The sequence below is a fragment of the Rhinatrema bivittatum genome, chromosome 9, assembly GCF_901001135.1.
Source record: "Rhinatrema bivittatum chromosome 9, aRhiBiv1.1, whole genome shotgun sequence".
NCBI lineage: Eukaryota > Metazoa > Chordata > Amphibia > Gymnophiona > Rhinatrematidae > Rhinatrema > Rhinatrema bivittatum.
In genome coordinates this window covers 200,257,968-200,271,774 of record NC_042623.1, presented here as the reverse complement: position 1 = coordinate 200,271,774, position 13,807 = coordinate 200,257,968, and the positions used below count along the sequence as shown (strand labels likewise).

Below are 13,807 nucleotides of genomic sequence, written 5' to 3'. Positions count from 1 at the left end.
AACAGGAAAGTTAGGGCATCCTGGTAGAGAGGTTGCAATAAATGCTAACGTAGCCAAAAGCTTTTAAGTAAAGTGCAGACACAGCAGAAAGATTCCAAATTACCCCTATCAACTGATAAGCAGGTTAATATAACAAAAAACATACTGGGGCAGATTTTCAAAGGGTTACGCACGTAACTTACATGCATAACCCCGAAAACCTGCTCCTGCGCGCACAGAGCCTATTTTGCATTGGCTTGGCAACGCGCGCAAGCCCCGGGACGTGCGTATGTCCCTGGGCTTTGAAAAAGGGGCGGGAAGTGGGCGGAGGCATGGGCGGGGTGCCGGTCCGGGGGTGGGACCGAGGCCTCCAGCACAGCGGCCGTACCGGGGGATGGCGTGCTGGCAGCTGGCCGGCATGCACAAATAATGAAATAAAGATAAGGGGGGATTTAGGTAGGACTGGGGGGTGGGTTAGATAGGGGAAGGGAGGGGAAGGTGGGGGGGAGTGGAGAGAACGGGGAAAGCCATCGGGGCTCCCCTAGGGCTCTGTGCACGCAAGGTGCACAAGTGTGCACGCTGGGTAGCGTGCACAAATGTACCCCGTGCGTGCAAGTTATAAAATCTGCCCCACTATGAATTGTCTGTATACAAATGCTAGAAGTCTAAACAATAAGATGAGAGAGTTAAGAGTATATAGTACTGAATGAAAAGGTAGATATAATTGGCATCTCAGAGACCTGGTGGAAGGAGGATAACCAAAAGGACACGGTGATGTCATCTCTTATCTGCATCTGTGCTGACATCAGCCTGCCAGTATTATCTGTAACAAGCTAACTGAACACCGTCAATTCAAATCAAACCAACAACATTATCTTTTTATTTAATAATTATGGGGCAGATTTTCAAAGACCTACGCGTGCTGGGCCTATTTTCAAAATGCCCGGCGACGCATATAAAGCCCCTGCAGAAAAGAACCTGCAATCTGCACTGTTAAGAATAAGAGCAAAACCATTGGAAGGCATTTCCCTTAACAAATCCAAAATTATCAACACTGAAGCCTAATCAGAAGTAGCCGGCTTTAAAGTGCCCCAGTTCTCACAAAGTCTCCAAATTTGCATACAAACTTATGAAATGGAAAAGTTTTAAGCCTTTACAAGGGATAAAAAGCATAAGACAATATTGATCTGAGTCTTGAGCAATATCTTGATTGAAGGAAGCCACAGGACTTTCCATGTTTCAAATGCATGAAGTCCACTTATCAAGAATGCCGCAATCAAGCCCGAGCTACTAGAGTCACTATATCTGGATCTATGAGAATCTTCAAAGCCCCCCCTGTCATGAATTATGGAAGTGGCAGATAAGACTGTACCAAGCATCGCTTGCTGGAGAAAAATTATCTCCCTTTCAGCTTGAAAAGTGCTGCACCTTCACTTTTTTGAAGTTCACTATAAGGACTATTATCAGAATTCTGCATCTAGTCACAATTTAAACAAAGCTATTTGAGACAGGCACCATTCCTCTGGATTGATCACAATGTGACTGAGATAATCCACTTGAACACTGCACACAACTACTGTATGTGATGCTGACAAAGTCTTCAAATTCCTTTTTATCCCAATGAGAAGCAAATATGCCTGTATCAATACCTGAGGAATATTGGAACTTCTCTGATGATTTATACATACTTCTGCCATGATGTTATTGGACATTATCATGTCTGAACCAATAGCAGAGTCATGAAGACCAGAAAAGACATTCAAATCACACTGTCTTTCAACTGATGTCTCCTTGACTTTTCATTGTTCTAGAGCCAGCTATCCCAGACAAAGGGCTCCCCATACTGACTGACTGGCATCTGCCATCCCTGTCAACCAGGCTGAGGTGTCTAGATCCATTCTCAGCTCCAAGGTTTGCAGATTCAATCACCATTGCCAGCTTATCCTGATAGAGTTTGGTATTGGTAACCCTATACAATAGTTCTGAGGTTGGGAGCCCTATCTGGAGTGCAAAGTTCATTTAACTAGTCACTGGGTGGTTAGAACATCACCAAAGTAACCATGTCCTTAATAACCAGCCACCCAGATAAAGTGCACAAAACTCCCTTCCTTGCACAAAGCCACCATATCAAGAGCATCAAACTCCCTTCTTTGTGCAAAGTCGCTGCACAGACCACCATCACCTCCAATAGATCCTTGGGCTTGCAGCTAACTGAAGGGCTTGCTACAGAATAGAAAAAAAGGTAAAGCTGATTGTCCCTCCATTCTGAAATGTGAAGATAATCCTCCAATAAATCCAAGAAGGTCAGGACAACTTCTTTTCTTACTGTTATAAACCCTAATTTTAGTGTTTCCATTCTGAACTGATTTAAGTTCATGAAACCTTGACTCGATTCAAGGCTAGCATGGGACAGAAGGACTCTGCTTTCTAGGGATTCAAAAGAAAAAGGGACAATGACCTAATCTGCCCTAGATTTTTGGAACTGGGACCACAGCCTTTCATTTAAGAAGCCTGTCTAGCGCCGCTTTTAAACTTCTCTCTTCCTGGCAGAATGACAGGGAAAGACATAAAAGCATCTGAAATGTGACAGAAGAATCACAGAGTGAAAAACCAGCTCTGGTCCCCAGGATCCACTGACCTGAGGAAAATCTGGTCCCATCTCCTCATTGGATCCATTTCCAATAGAAACAGGATAGATGGCTGTCCATCTCTGAGAGGAAAGACAGAACTTCCCTAAATATTCATTCCCTGAGTCTCCTACCTTAACCTCTTCTCACAGAATGAAAGGTTGACTATTAGCATCACTTTTTTTTTTTTTTTTGCCATATCTCCTGGATCAGAGAAGGTTTCATCCCTCCCCGTGACACCTACTATAAGCAAAATGTTATGAGATACAGCCTTGGCTGGACCTTCAAGCATCTCGGCACCTTGGGCTCCACTGAAGCCTTCACCATGCTTTCAAGAACCTTTCAAACCAAATTTGCAATCAAGAGTCTCCTAGCCACCAAAATGGAAGTATATACCAACTTCAAAGAAGCATCATTCAAAGAAACCACTCCTGGTTCCAAGGAAGAGGCATGCTCCAAAACATCTCCACTTGACTGCAGGTCTTCTTGGATGTGCTATATCAAGCAAAAGCCAGACATTGACACAATGCAGCTATAATGATGATATCTACAGCGCCATGCTAGCTGCCTCAAATCCCTACCACCACCACCACCAGTACCTGTAGGTATCTAAACTGTAAATTGGCCCTGGTGGACTCTATTTTTACTTATTATGAGCCTCATTAACGCAATATTTTGGGGTTTGCCATGACAAGGGGTGTGACAACTTATGTAATCAAGACTTTTAGATTTTTTTTTTATTACTAATTACTTTTGGAATGTTTATATAATTGTTCTTTCATGAAAGTGTAGAGTATATTGTGTAGATCAATGAAAAAAACACCTACTTTAATTAATTTTTATTTGTAACATAGAAACATAGAAATGACGGCAGAAGAAGACCAAACGGCCCATCCAGTCTGCCCAGCAAGCTTCACACATTTTTTCTCATACTTATCTGTTTCTCTTAGCTCTTTGGTTCTATTTCCCTTCCACCCCCACCATTAATGTAGAGAGCAGTGATGGAGCTGCATCCAAGTGAAATATCAAGCTTGATTAGTTAGGGGTAGTAGGGGAAGTAACCGCCGCAATAAGCAAGCTACACCCATGCTTATTTGTTTTACCCAGACTATGTTATTCAGCCCTTATTGGTTGTTTTTCTTCTCCCCTGCCATTGAAGCAGGGAGCTATGCTGGATATGCGTGTAGTATCAGTTTTTCTTCTCCCCTGCCGTTAAAGCAGAGAGCTATGCTGGAAATGCATTGAAAGTGAAGTATCAGGCTTATTTGGTTTGGGGTAGTAACCGCCGTAACAAGCCAGCTACTCCCCGCTTTGTGAGTGCAAATCCTTTTTTCTTCTCCCCTGCTGTTGAAGCAGAGAGCTATGCTGGATATGCGTGAAGTATCAGTTTTTCTTCTCCCCTGCCGTTGAAGCAGGGAGCTATGCTGGATATGCGTGAAGTATCAGTTTTTCTTCTCCCCTGCCGTTGAAGCAGAATATGAAAAATGTATAGGGACATGAAGATTTTTGCAAGGCACCATACATCAGTATTATACTGTATTACACCAACTCTTGTTCAATTAATTTGATTTACAGATAGTGATATCAAATTAACTCAGTTAATCAGAATGCTAGGTTATTGACCCCTATTACTTGTAAAAGCAAAGCCTTTGTCATTCAGAAAGCAGACATCTCATAAAAAGTATTGCACCAGCCAGGCAGACTTGTATAGGCACAGTAAACTTTAAGCATAAAATTCAAACCAAATTATTTATGTTCAATAAAAGTGCAAAAATTGTAACATTATAAGCAGGCTAAATGCTTATCTGAGAAAGTTCTGCTGTGCTCTGAGCAAACCATTGCACAGCATTTCAATAATGCCCCCCACCCCCCAAACAACTGGCATTATCTTACAGTTGGGTTTAAAAACATAAGAAATTGCCATACTGGGTCAGACCTTGGTCCATCAAGCCCAGCATCCTGTTTCCAACAGTGGCCAATCCAGGCTGCAAGTACCTGGCAAGTACCCAAACACTAAGAAGATCCCATGTTACTGATGCCAGTAACAGCAGTGGCTATTCTCTAAGACAACTTAATTAATAGCAGTTAATGGACTTCTCCTTCATGAACTTATCCAAACCTTTTTTAAACCCAGCTACACTAACTGCCCTAACCACATCTCTGGCAACAAATTCCAGAGCTTAATTGTGTGTTGAGTGAAAAATAATTTTCTCTGATTAGTTTTAAATGTTCTACTTGCCAATTTCATGGAATACCCAGTAGTTCTTTTATTAACCAAAGGAGTAAATAACCAATTCACATTTACCCATTCCAGACCTCTCATGATTTTATCCCCCCCTCAGACGTCTCTTCTCCAAGCTGAACAGCCCTAACCTCTTTAGCCTTTCCTCATACGGGAGCCGTTCCATCCCCTTTATTATTTTGATCACCCTTGTCTGTACTTTCTCCAGTGCAACTATATCTTTTTTGAAATGCAGTGACCAGAATTGTACACTGTACTGAAGGTGTGGTCTCACCATGGAGTAATATAGAGGTATTATGACATTTTCTGTTTTATTCACCATTTCCTCCCTAATAATTCCTAACATTGTGTTTGCTTTTTTGACTGCCGCACTATGACGCCTAGATCTCTTTCCTGGGTGGTAGCTTCTAATATGGAACCTATCATCATGTAACTATAGCATGAGTTATTTTTCCCTATATGCATTACCTTGCACTTGTCCACATTAAATTTCATCTGCCTGCCCAATCTTCCAGTCTCGCAAGGTCCTCCTGCAATTTATCACAATCCGTTTGTGATTTAACTACTCTGAAATGTGATTATCTCACTCATCATATTCCTTTCCAGATCATTTATAAATGTATTGAAAAGCACCTGTCCAAGTACAGATCCCTGAGCCACTCCACTGTTTACCCTTTTCCTCTGAGAAAATTGATCATTTAATCCTACTCTCCGTTTCCTTTGTACCTGAAGACAGGAGGGTGGCTAATGTAACCCCAATATTTAAAAAGGGCTCCAGGGGCGAACCGGGAAACTACAGACCAGTTAGCCTGACTTCAGTGCCAGGAAAAATAGTGGAAAGTGTTCTAAAGATCAAAATCACAGAACATATAGAAAGACATGGTTTAATGGAGCAAAGTCAGCATGGCTTTACTGAAGGCAAGTCTTGCCTCACAAATCTGCTTCACTTTTTTGAAGATAAAGGTGAATCACTAGATGTAGTGTATTTGGATTTTCAGAAGACATATGACAAAGTTCCTCATGAGAGGCTTCTAGGAAAAGTAAAAAGTTGTTACGTTCATCAGTCTCAGACGGCTTCTCCCCGTATGCCTCACCTTGTTCACGGCTCCTCCCACTTACCTTGGGAAAATGGCTACCGCTGCATCTGCAAGCCACCCTCTCCAGCGTCCCCGGAACTGCTATATTGCTGCCTCCCGCCATGTTCCTCCCAAGGGCCTACTAGGGTGCACGTGCACTCGCTACCCACATCTTTATTCCAGCATTGGCACGAACCTCGGGGGCGTCCTCCTCAAGTGACGTCACACCATCCGGGTATATAGCCTGAACTTGTTTGCTAGCTCATTGACAGGTCAATACAGTAAAGTGCGGCCACGGTTACCCTGCTCCTAACCCACTTTCTACCACTTTTCGGCCGCGTTAGTCCAACCCGCGATACACTATCCCCTTTAACCCATTCTTACCGCCTCTTTAAATCACTGGGTAACCCCGGGTAACCCCTTTGGTCTCCAGGTCCATTACTGTATAGGTGCTGAATTAAGCGCCTATACAGTAAAATGGGTTGCGCGGGCCTAACGCTTCACAGACGCTTCTTGGACGCGGCTTGCATTTGCAAGCTATTTAAATACACTTTCGAGCAGTAGGTGAGCAGGACTGCGCGTGCGGCAAACGCGGGTGCGCCCGGCACTAACGCAGCTCTTCCTACTGCTCCTTACTGTATCGGCCCGTGAGTTAGCAACGGATTGGATTTGTCCGCTCTAAGTTACTCTGCTGTTTCAGTGCTGCCGCTTGAAGCTCTCTCTCTGCCCTTCGGGGTATTGACTAACTTGGGTACCCTCTCCTCGGGGGCCCTCTGCTTTATTTCAGGTGCCTTACAGGGATCAGGTACTCGCTCCTCAAGGGCCTGCTCTCCCTGTCTCGGTGCCAGTACCATCTACTTCAGCCTGGTGGAATCCCTACCTAGAGCTACCATCTAGTGAGTAATCTAACTCTCAGTCTGTCTCATCTACAGCATTGCCATTTTTAAAGATGGTGCCGGCCATCCAGTGCTCCCTCCATGTGACAGGGGCCGGCCAATGGCACGGATACCCTGTCACATGGTAAGAGCAAAGGCCATCGGCGCCATTTTTATTAGTGGCAGCCGACGGCCCGAGAGTGGGAGATCGCTCCTGGGACCCCCACTAGACCACCAGGTACCTGTAAAATGTTTTTTGGGGGGGGGGTCGGGAAGGTGGGGGAAGCAAAGGGATTAGTTTTAAATGGTCGGGGTGGGTTTTTTGTTTATCGGCTCGGGCGCAGCCGATAAACAAAACCGCGATCAGGCCCAATGAAAAAAAAACCACATGTGAATCGGAACCGGAATCCGAACCGATTCCGGTTCCGATTCACATCTCTATCTGGGAGTGTATCTGTTCTTGCTGACACAGAAGAATGACTGTCTGCTGCATCCCAATCAAGCAGTGCCCAACCTGACAGCTTGCACTTAATAGTATTCTCCTTGATGCTGTCTAGGGAGATTGAAGTCATCCTGATTTGGCTTGAAAACCATCTACTAGAAAGGCATATGGTTTCAAATGTAGACGCTTCTCCCTATGGCGTCAGACCAAGTCATTGGATCCATTCACTTGCTCCCCAAAGGACTTAAATATCTGTTCTATCTGTCATGCTCCAGCCATCAGTACAAGCCCATTTCAATGCCATAGTGGTATACCACGTTCAAGTAGAGAACAAACCATTTTTTATTAATCCTTTGGTCTCCAGGTCCATTAAAGGGTTGTTGCATATTAACCTGCCTATTTCGAAGCCTGTCATTATGTGGGACTTCAAAGTTGTCCTATCTCAACTCATAAAACCTCATTTTTAATCACTGGAATCAGCTTCATTGAAGTTTCTGACATGAAAAGTGGTTTTCCTCATTGCCATCACATCGGCTAGCTGAATTAGTAAACTACATGCTTTAATTTCTTACTCTCTGTATCTTCAATTCTTCCACAAAAAAAGTAGTGCTTCACACCCATCCGAAGTTTCTGCCTAAGGTGATCTCTGCATTTTACATCAACCAATCAATTGTTTTTCCTATATTCTACCCAAGACCACATAAGCATAGAGGAGAAAAGGCCCTTCATATCCTGGACTGCAAAAGGGAACTGGCCTATTACATAAAGAGAACACAACCACATTGTCAAGCCTCTCAGTTGTTTATGTCTTACAATCATAATAGACTGAGAATAGCAGTAGTTAAAAGTACCATTTCCAGCAGACTGCATTGCAATTATATGCTTGTAGACCAATAACACACAGACTCTGTCAAGGCTCATCAAGTCAGAATCATGGCTACTTCAATTGCTCCTCTGGGATCTGTTTCTATCAAAGACATCTGCAAAGCTGCAACTTGGTCATCAGTGCATGCGTTCATGTCCCACTACTCTTTAGACAATCTTGCAAAGAGTGACAGTGGTTTTAGACAAGCAGTAGTCCCCTCTCCATAGGTGAACTGAATTTCTTGTTCAGTAAAGAATCCCGCAGTGCAATACTCAGCTTGGGATTCCACACGTCATGGCTAATTCAGCCCTGCTTATCGACTGAGAAAAGCATGCTTGCTTACTGTAAATGGTGTTCTCCATAGACAGCAGGATGAATTAGCCATGCTAATACCTGCCTGCCTCCTTAGGGAGTCAATTATCTCGCTAAAACTTAGCTATACATGAACTGAGAGGTTCATAAGGCAGCGTGCATATGGGAAGAACTGCACAAGCTTAGTAAAGGTAAAACTGTACAGAGCTAGAGCGAGAGGTCCATTTCATGTCACCCACATATCATGGCTGTCTATGGAGAACACTGTTTTACAGTATGCTAACATGCTTTTCCACCCCAATCCTTATTGACTATCCTCTGCAAATAGGAGGAAGAGTTCAAGCAAATTAAATTGTTTAGGCCCAAGGAGCAATTTATTAGCAGAAGTAGACAAGGGTGCCATCTATTGGAGAAGGCAGTGCCTCTATCAAAACTAATTTTCTTTCCTAAAGCTAATGTAAGCAGCATGGTCATCAGCTTTGAGAAAAGAATTTGCTTAACTAATTGTTACAACTAGAGTAAAGCTGCAAAAAAAAAAAAAAGTACAACAAAAATGCATTATCATTTGTCAATTTTTGTTTAAAAATTAAAATAAATGTGTTTCTCTAGTGATAACCGGTACCATTATAACAACCGTGAGCCGAGGAGGCAGTCTGTATGCAACTATTTCTATAATTAATATTTACAAAGAAGGTAACCTGGCGATCCAGCAAGCTGGCAAGAACATGAGTGCTAAGATTACGGTCGTTTGTAAGAAGTGTCCTCTCATCAGACGAGGTGAGTAAAGAAGGATGGTGAGCAACATTTGTGAAGAAGAACAATAATAAATCAGCTCTGTAAAAGGCTGCAGGAGAAACTAACCAGTAAATAAGGACTTGTGGGTCCTTATTTACTGGACCCACAAGTCCTATATGAAAGAAAGAATGGTACATCAGAAATGTACCATTCTTTCTTTCATATTTTGGATAAAACAGACATTATATGTCCTGTGCATTCACCGTAATAATACTAGTCAGTCAAATAGTATTTGAGATTTAGATGCTGTATGATACTTGCCATAGAAATATTTGTGCAAACTATTCATTGTTTTCTTTTCAAACTATTTATTTTTTAGGGAATTAAGAATTTAACACAAGCCTTGCTAAAACAGTATGCTACTTATTTTTCACTATTAAAACTGGAATATTTAGTATATTCTGTGTGTGTACAACGAAGAACAATCACTTTAAAAAAAAATAGGCAATTAGGCACAAAAGCTAGCAATTTGAGAAAAAATAGTAAAGAACATGTTTATCCATTTAAGTAGCAGAAAAATGTACTTTATAGTGGCTGTGCAATATGATAATGTGTTCTTCCAAAAACATTTTTTGTGTTTTGCTCATTTTGTGGAATGAACGTTAGTATTCTCATATCTGATTATATTTGCTATTACATGATGTTATTAAGGTAAGCCATATTTAAAGAAGTACTAGCAAAAACAATGGTAACAATAGTTAACAGGTTTAAAAATAAAATCCCTCTTTTCCATTCACATTTTTACATCATTTCTGAGAAGTAAAAAAAATCTTGGAAAGATTCTCCTTCTTAGCTGCTCTCAACATAATGAATGTGACTAAATATAACATAGTAACATAATGACAGCGGAAAAAGACCAAATGGTGCAGTCAGTCTGCCCAAGTGAGCTTCTTGTGGTAGTAATTGCCACTCCATGCAGGTTTCCTCTAAGCCTTAGGTTAAGGGTAGCAATATTTACAATCAAAACCAAGCAACTGTCAAACTCATATAAAATTACTGTTAGCAACATTTTTACAGAGTGAGCAGCCTTCCTGGTAATGCAAACAATGCTGCTGCTTGACCATGCTTTGCTTTTGAACTTGGCCATAGAAGCAGTCCTGTGCTTTTTCCCTAAAGTCTGTGTATCAGTTCTCTGCACAGTACTGGCTGTCATCTCAATCCAATTCCCCTCCCCCCATCATTGAAGCAGAGAACAATGCTGCAGTTGCCTCAAAACCATGTAAAATAATTGCTTAAGGATAGTTATCCCCATGCCTTTTGTTAGGGGTAGTAGCTGCCACTCCATGCTGATTATCCTCTATGCACCCTTTCTTAATTTCCAATTCTAGCCTTTAGGGAAACACAGTGATTATCCCATATCTTCTTGAATTCAGTTACTATTTTCGTCTTCACCATCTCTTCCGGAAGAGCATTCCAGGCATCCACCACCCTCTCTGTGAAGAAATATTTCCAGAGCTTGGTTCTGAGTCATTCCCCCTGAAGTTTCATATCGTGACCCCTAGTTCCTCAGTTTGAGGAACATGCATCATTAAAACCTTTCAGATATCTGAAGGTCTGCATCATATCTCCCCTAAACCTCCTCTCTTGCAGGGTATACAGATTCAGATCCTTCAGCCTCTCCTCATAAATCTTCAAATACAGACTCCACACCATTTTGGTCGCCCTTCTCTGGACCACTCTGTCCTGTCTCTATCCTTTTTGAGATACAAACACCAGAACTGAACACAGTACTCCAGGTGAGGCCTCACCAAGGATCTGTACAAGGGGATTATCACCTCCTTTTTCTTACTGGTTATTCCTCTCTCTTTACAGCCCAGTATTCTTCTGGCTTTAGCTATTGCCTTGTGACATTGCTTCACCACCTTCAGACACTATCACCCCAAGGTCCCTCTCTTGCTTCATGCACATCAACCCTTCACCCCCCCCCCCCCCATCACATACAGCTCTTTTGGATTATTGCAGCCCAGATACATCACTCTGCACATCTTGTCATTGAATCCCAGCTGGTTACAACACGTAGGGAAGTAGACAACAAAGTTCCAAAAATATATAACCATCAACTCAAAAGAACTTGTTAAAAATATTGATCATTTTCTTAATATAATCTGCTGTGGATATAGTAACAAAAACTTATTTCAGGAACTGGTGTGGTATCATACATTTATAACAATAGCCATCACTCTGGCTACATATTAGATTTTAATCATTTACCAGTCCCTCCACATCCACTTTTTCACCTAAATTAAATAATTCAAACCAGCAGCTAATTAATCCTTTGTTTTATTTTAATGTGAAAATAAAAAAGCATTTTAAAACTTGTTTTATCTTCTTTCTTGTGTTGAAAAATTGTTAAATTTCTCAGAATTCAAGTTGTTATAGTATTCTAGCATTTATATGTATATTTGCTGGTTAATGCAAATGTTTTGGAAATATTCTATTGCCTGTATCAGTGGTTTCATTTTGATCTTTGGGATAAACTCCTCATAGTCTCAAAATGAGTATAATATAAGACCAGTTCCTGAAATGTTTTTTTTAATATATCCACAGCAGATTATAATAAGAAAATGATCAATACTTTTAATAAGTTCTTTTGAGTTGATGATTGAATCCCAGCTGCCAAGTCTTCAACCCCCTCTACAAGCTTTCTTAAATCAAATTTCATTCTCTCTACTCCTTCAGGCATGCCCACTCTGTTGCAATCTTAGTATCATCCGTAAATTGAGAAATTTTACCTCCTATCCCTTCCGCAGTGTCGCTGACAAAGATATTGAACAGAACTGGTCCCAAAACCAATCCCTGTGGCACTCCACTTAAACTGTTCTCTCTTCAGAGCGTAAAATTGTGTGGGTCAGGTGCAAATTTATTTTTGGGATCTGGGGAGACTAGCTAATAGCCTCATCAACATGTATTTGCATGTGATGAGCTCTATTAGTTTCATGGGGGGTTGGACACGCTAAATCCCTTATAGCCTAAGGGGTTGTGGATGTGTGTCCAAAATGCTCATCCAACCACGGGTTAAACAGTGCGCTCAACTGAGCACACTGTTTTGCATCGGCCTCTTTGTCTGGTCAAGTGAAAGAGCTGTCCTAAAGTTAGTGGGCTATAATTATCCAGCTAACTAATTAAGATAGCTGGCTATATTCAATAGTGTGGCTGCACTGTTGAATATGCCTCCCAAGTTAGCCAGAGAAGTTTATCCAGATAACTTTGCTATCTGGACTGTGTCTGAATATAGACCTCAATGTTTTTATTTTCTTGCAAGTGGAATAAATGAACCTTTAAGCATGTGTACCTACAGATCCTTCAAAAGAAGTTTCATATCTTATGTTCCTTCTTGCAGGTTTAAATTATATTATTATGGGCCAGGTAGATGAGGAAGGCCGAGCTAAAATCCTACCCAACAGCTTTGTCATGAGTTTCAAGACTAAAAACCAAAAGATACTGAATGCCTTGAAAAGCAAGCGGTGCTGAAATATGAACGTTGTTGGATGTGTCTGACCTCTGTCATCACTTCTGGAAGGTACCAGTTGACATGGTGTCACTCATACAGTGTCAAGAACTTTGTTCCTACTATAGTATCAGCTGCTCTGGTTAAAGTCTTATTAGTAAACCCAAAGATCTCTTGGCTGTAATATACAAAAGGATCATTTCATCATCTGACTACTTCAAAGCTATTAATTTTTATATGTCTTCAAAGAAAAGATATTGTGAGGATTTTAAAGTGCAATATTTATAGGGGTAAATTGTCCATAGTTTAGGTGTCTTATGCAGATAAAAGGTTAATCTCCCTAAATCAGCTTTTATTTGGTTAAGTGGATTTTTAGCCACCTGAAAGTATGCCTTTACTTTTGTAATGTACATACTGCTGAACACACACAAAAAAGGAATTTTGGAGGTATGCTTGGAAACTTTGCAGGAATATTGGATTTTCAAACAGAATTCACACCTTGGCATGCTGCTAATGCACTTATGCCATTGCTTTGAAATATGTAAGCATACATGCGTATTTTTAGCTGCATAACAACTGGATATTCAATGTATATGGAAACTTTGTATTGGTAAATCAACTTGTTTTATGCATGTTTAGAATTCCATGCGTATGTTTACAATTAGATGCCATATTGAAAATGTACCTGATAACATTTTTAACTGTTGAGCATTTTAACTCTTGAGCATTTTCTCAAAATTAAATTTATTTTCCATAAGAATGTTTTTTGCACATATCTATGCTTAATAAAATATTTGAAGTCTTCCTAATCTTGGTCATTGAGTTTATCCATGAAATATTATAGGATTTGCTCAAATCTCTGACACAGGGTTTTCTCTGATAGCTCTCTGCATTATTAAGCTGGAGACCTTGTTTCCATTCCTGGCTCAGGCTTCTGTTCTCTGGGATTGCTGTGAGTATGGACAGCCCCTTTGAGGGACAGTAGAGGTCAATACTTTTTAAAAATGCAATGTGGCATATGCTATCATTTGCTAATTAGTAGTATTAGAAGTAGCCTTGCGACAGCTGCATTCCGCTCCCTTACTCTAGTCTAGGAGGAAGTATAGATAAAACTAGAGAATGCTAGTAGTTGTGTATGTCAGCTTC

The 13,807-nt window shown here is 41.1% G+C and overlaps 1 protein-coding gene across 2 annotated transcripts in view; it reads left to right on the top strand.

The window, feature by feature from the left end:
* PCOLCE2 (procollagen C-endopeptidase enhancer 2) overlaps positions 1 to 13,465 on the top strand; it is an 84,874-nt gene extending 71,409 nt beyond the window's left edge. For both annotated transcript variants that reach the window (XM_029616919.1, XM_029616918.1), the window contains 2 exons: positions 9,028 to 9,195; positions 12,554 to 13,465. In XM_029616919.1, coding sequence (XP_029472779.1) covers positions 9,028 to 9,195; positions 12,554 to 12,684 — 299 coding nt within the window. In that variant the 3' untranslated portion in view covers positions 12,685 to 13,465. The remainder of the gene's footprint in view (positions 1 to 9,027; positions 9,196 to 12,553) is intronic.
* Positions 13,466 to 13,807: the final 342 nt, after the last annotated feature.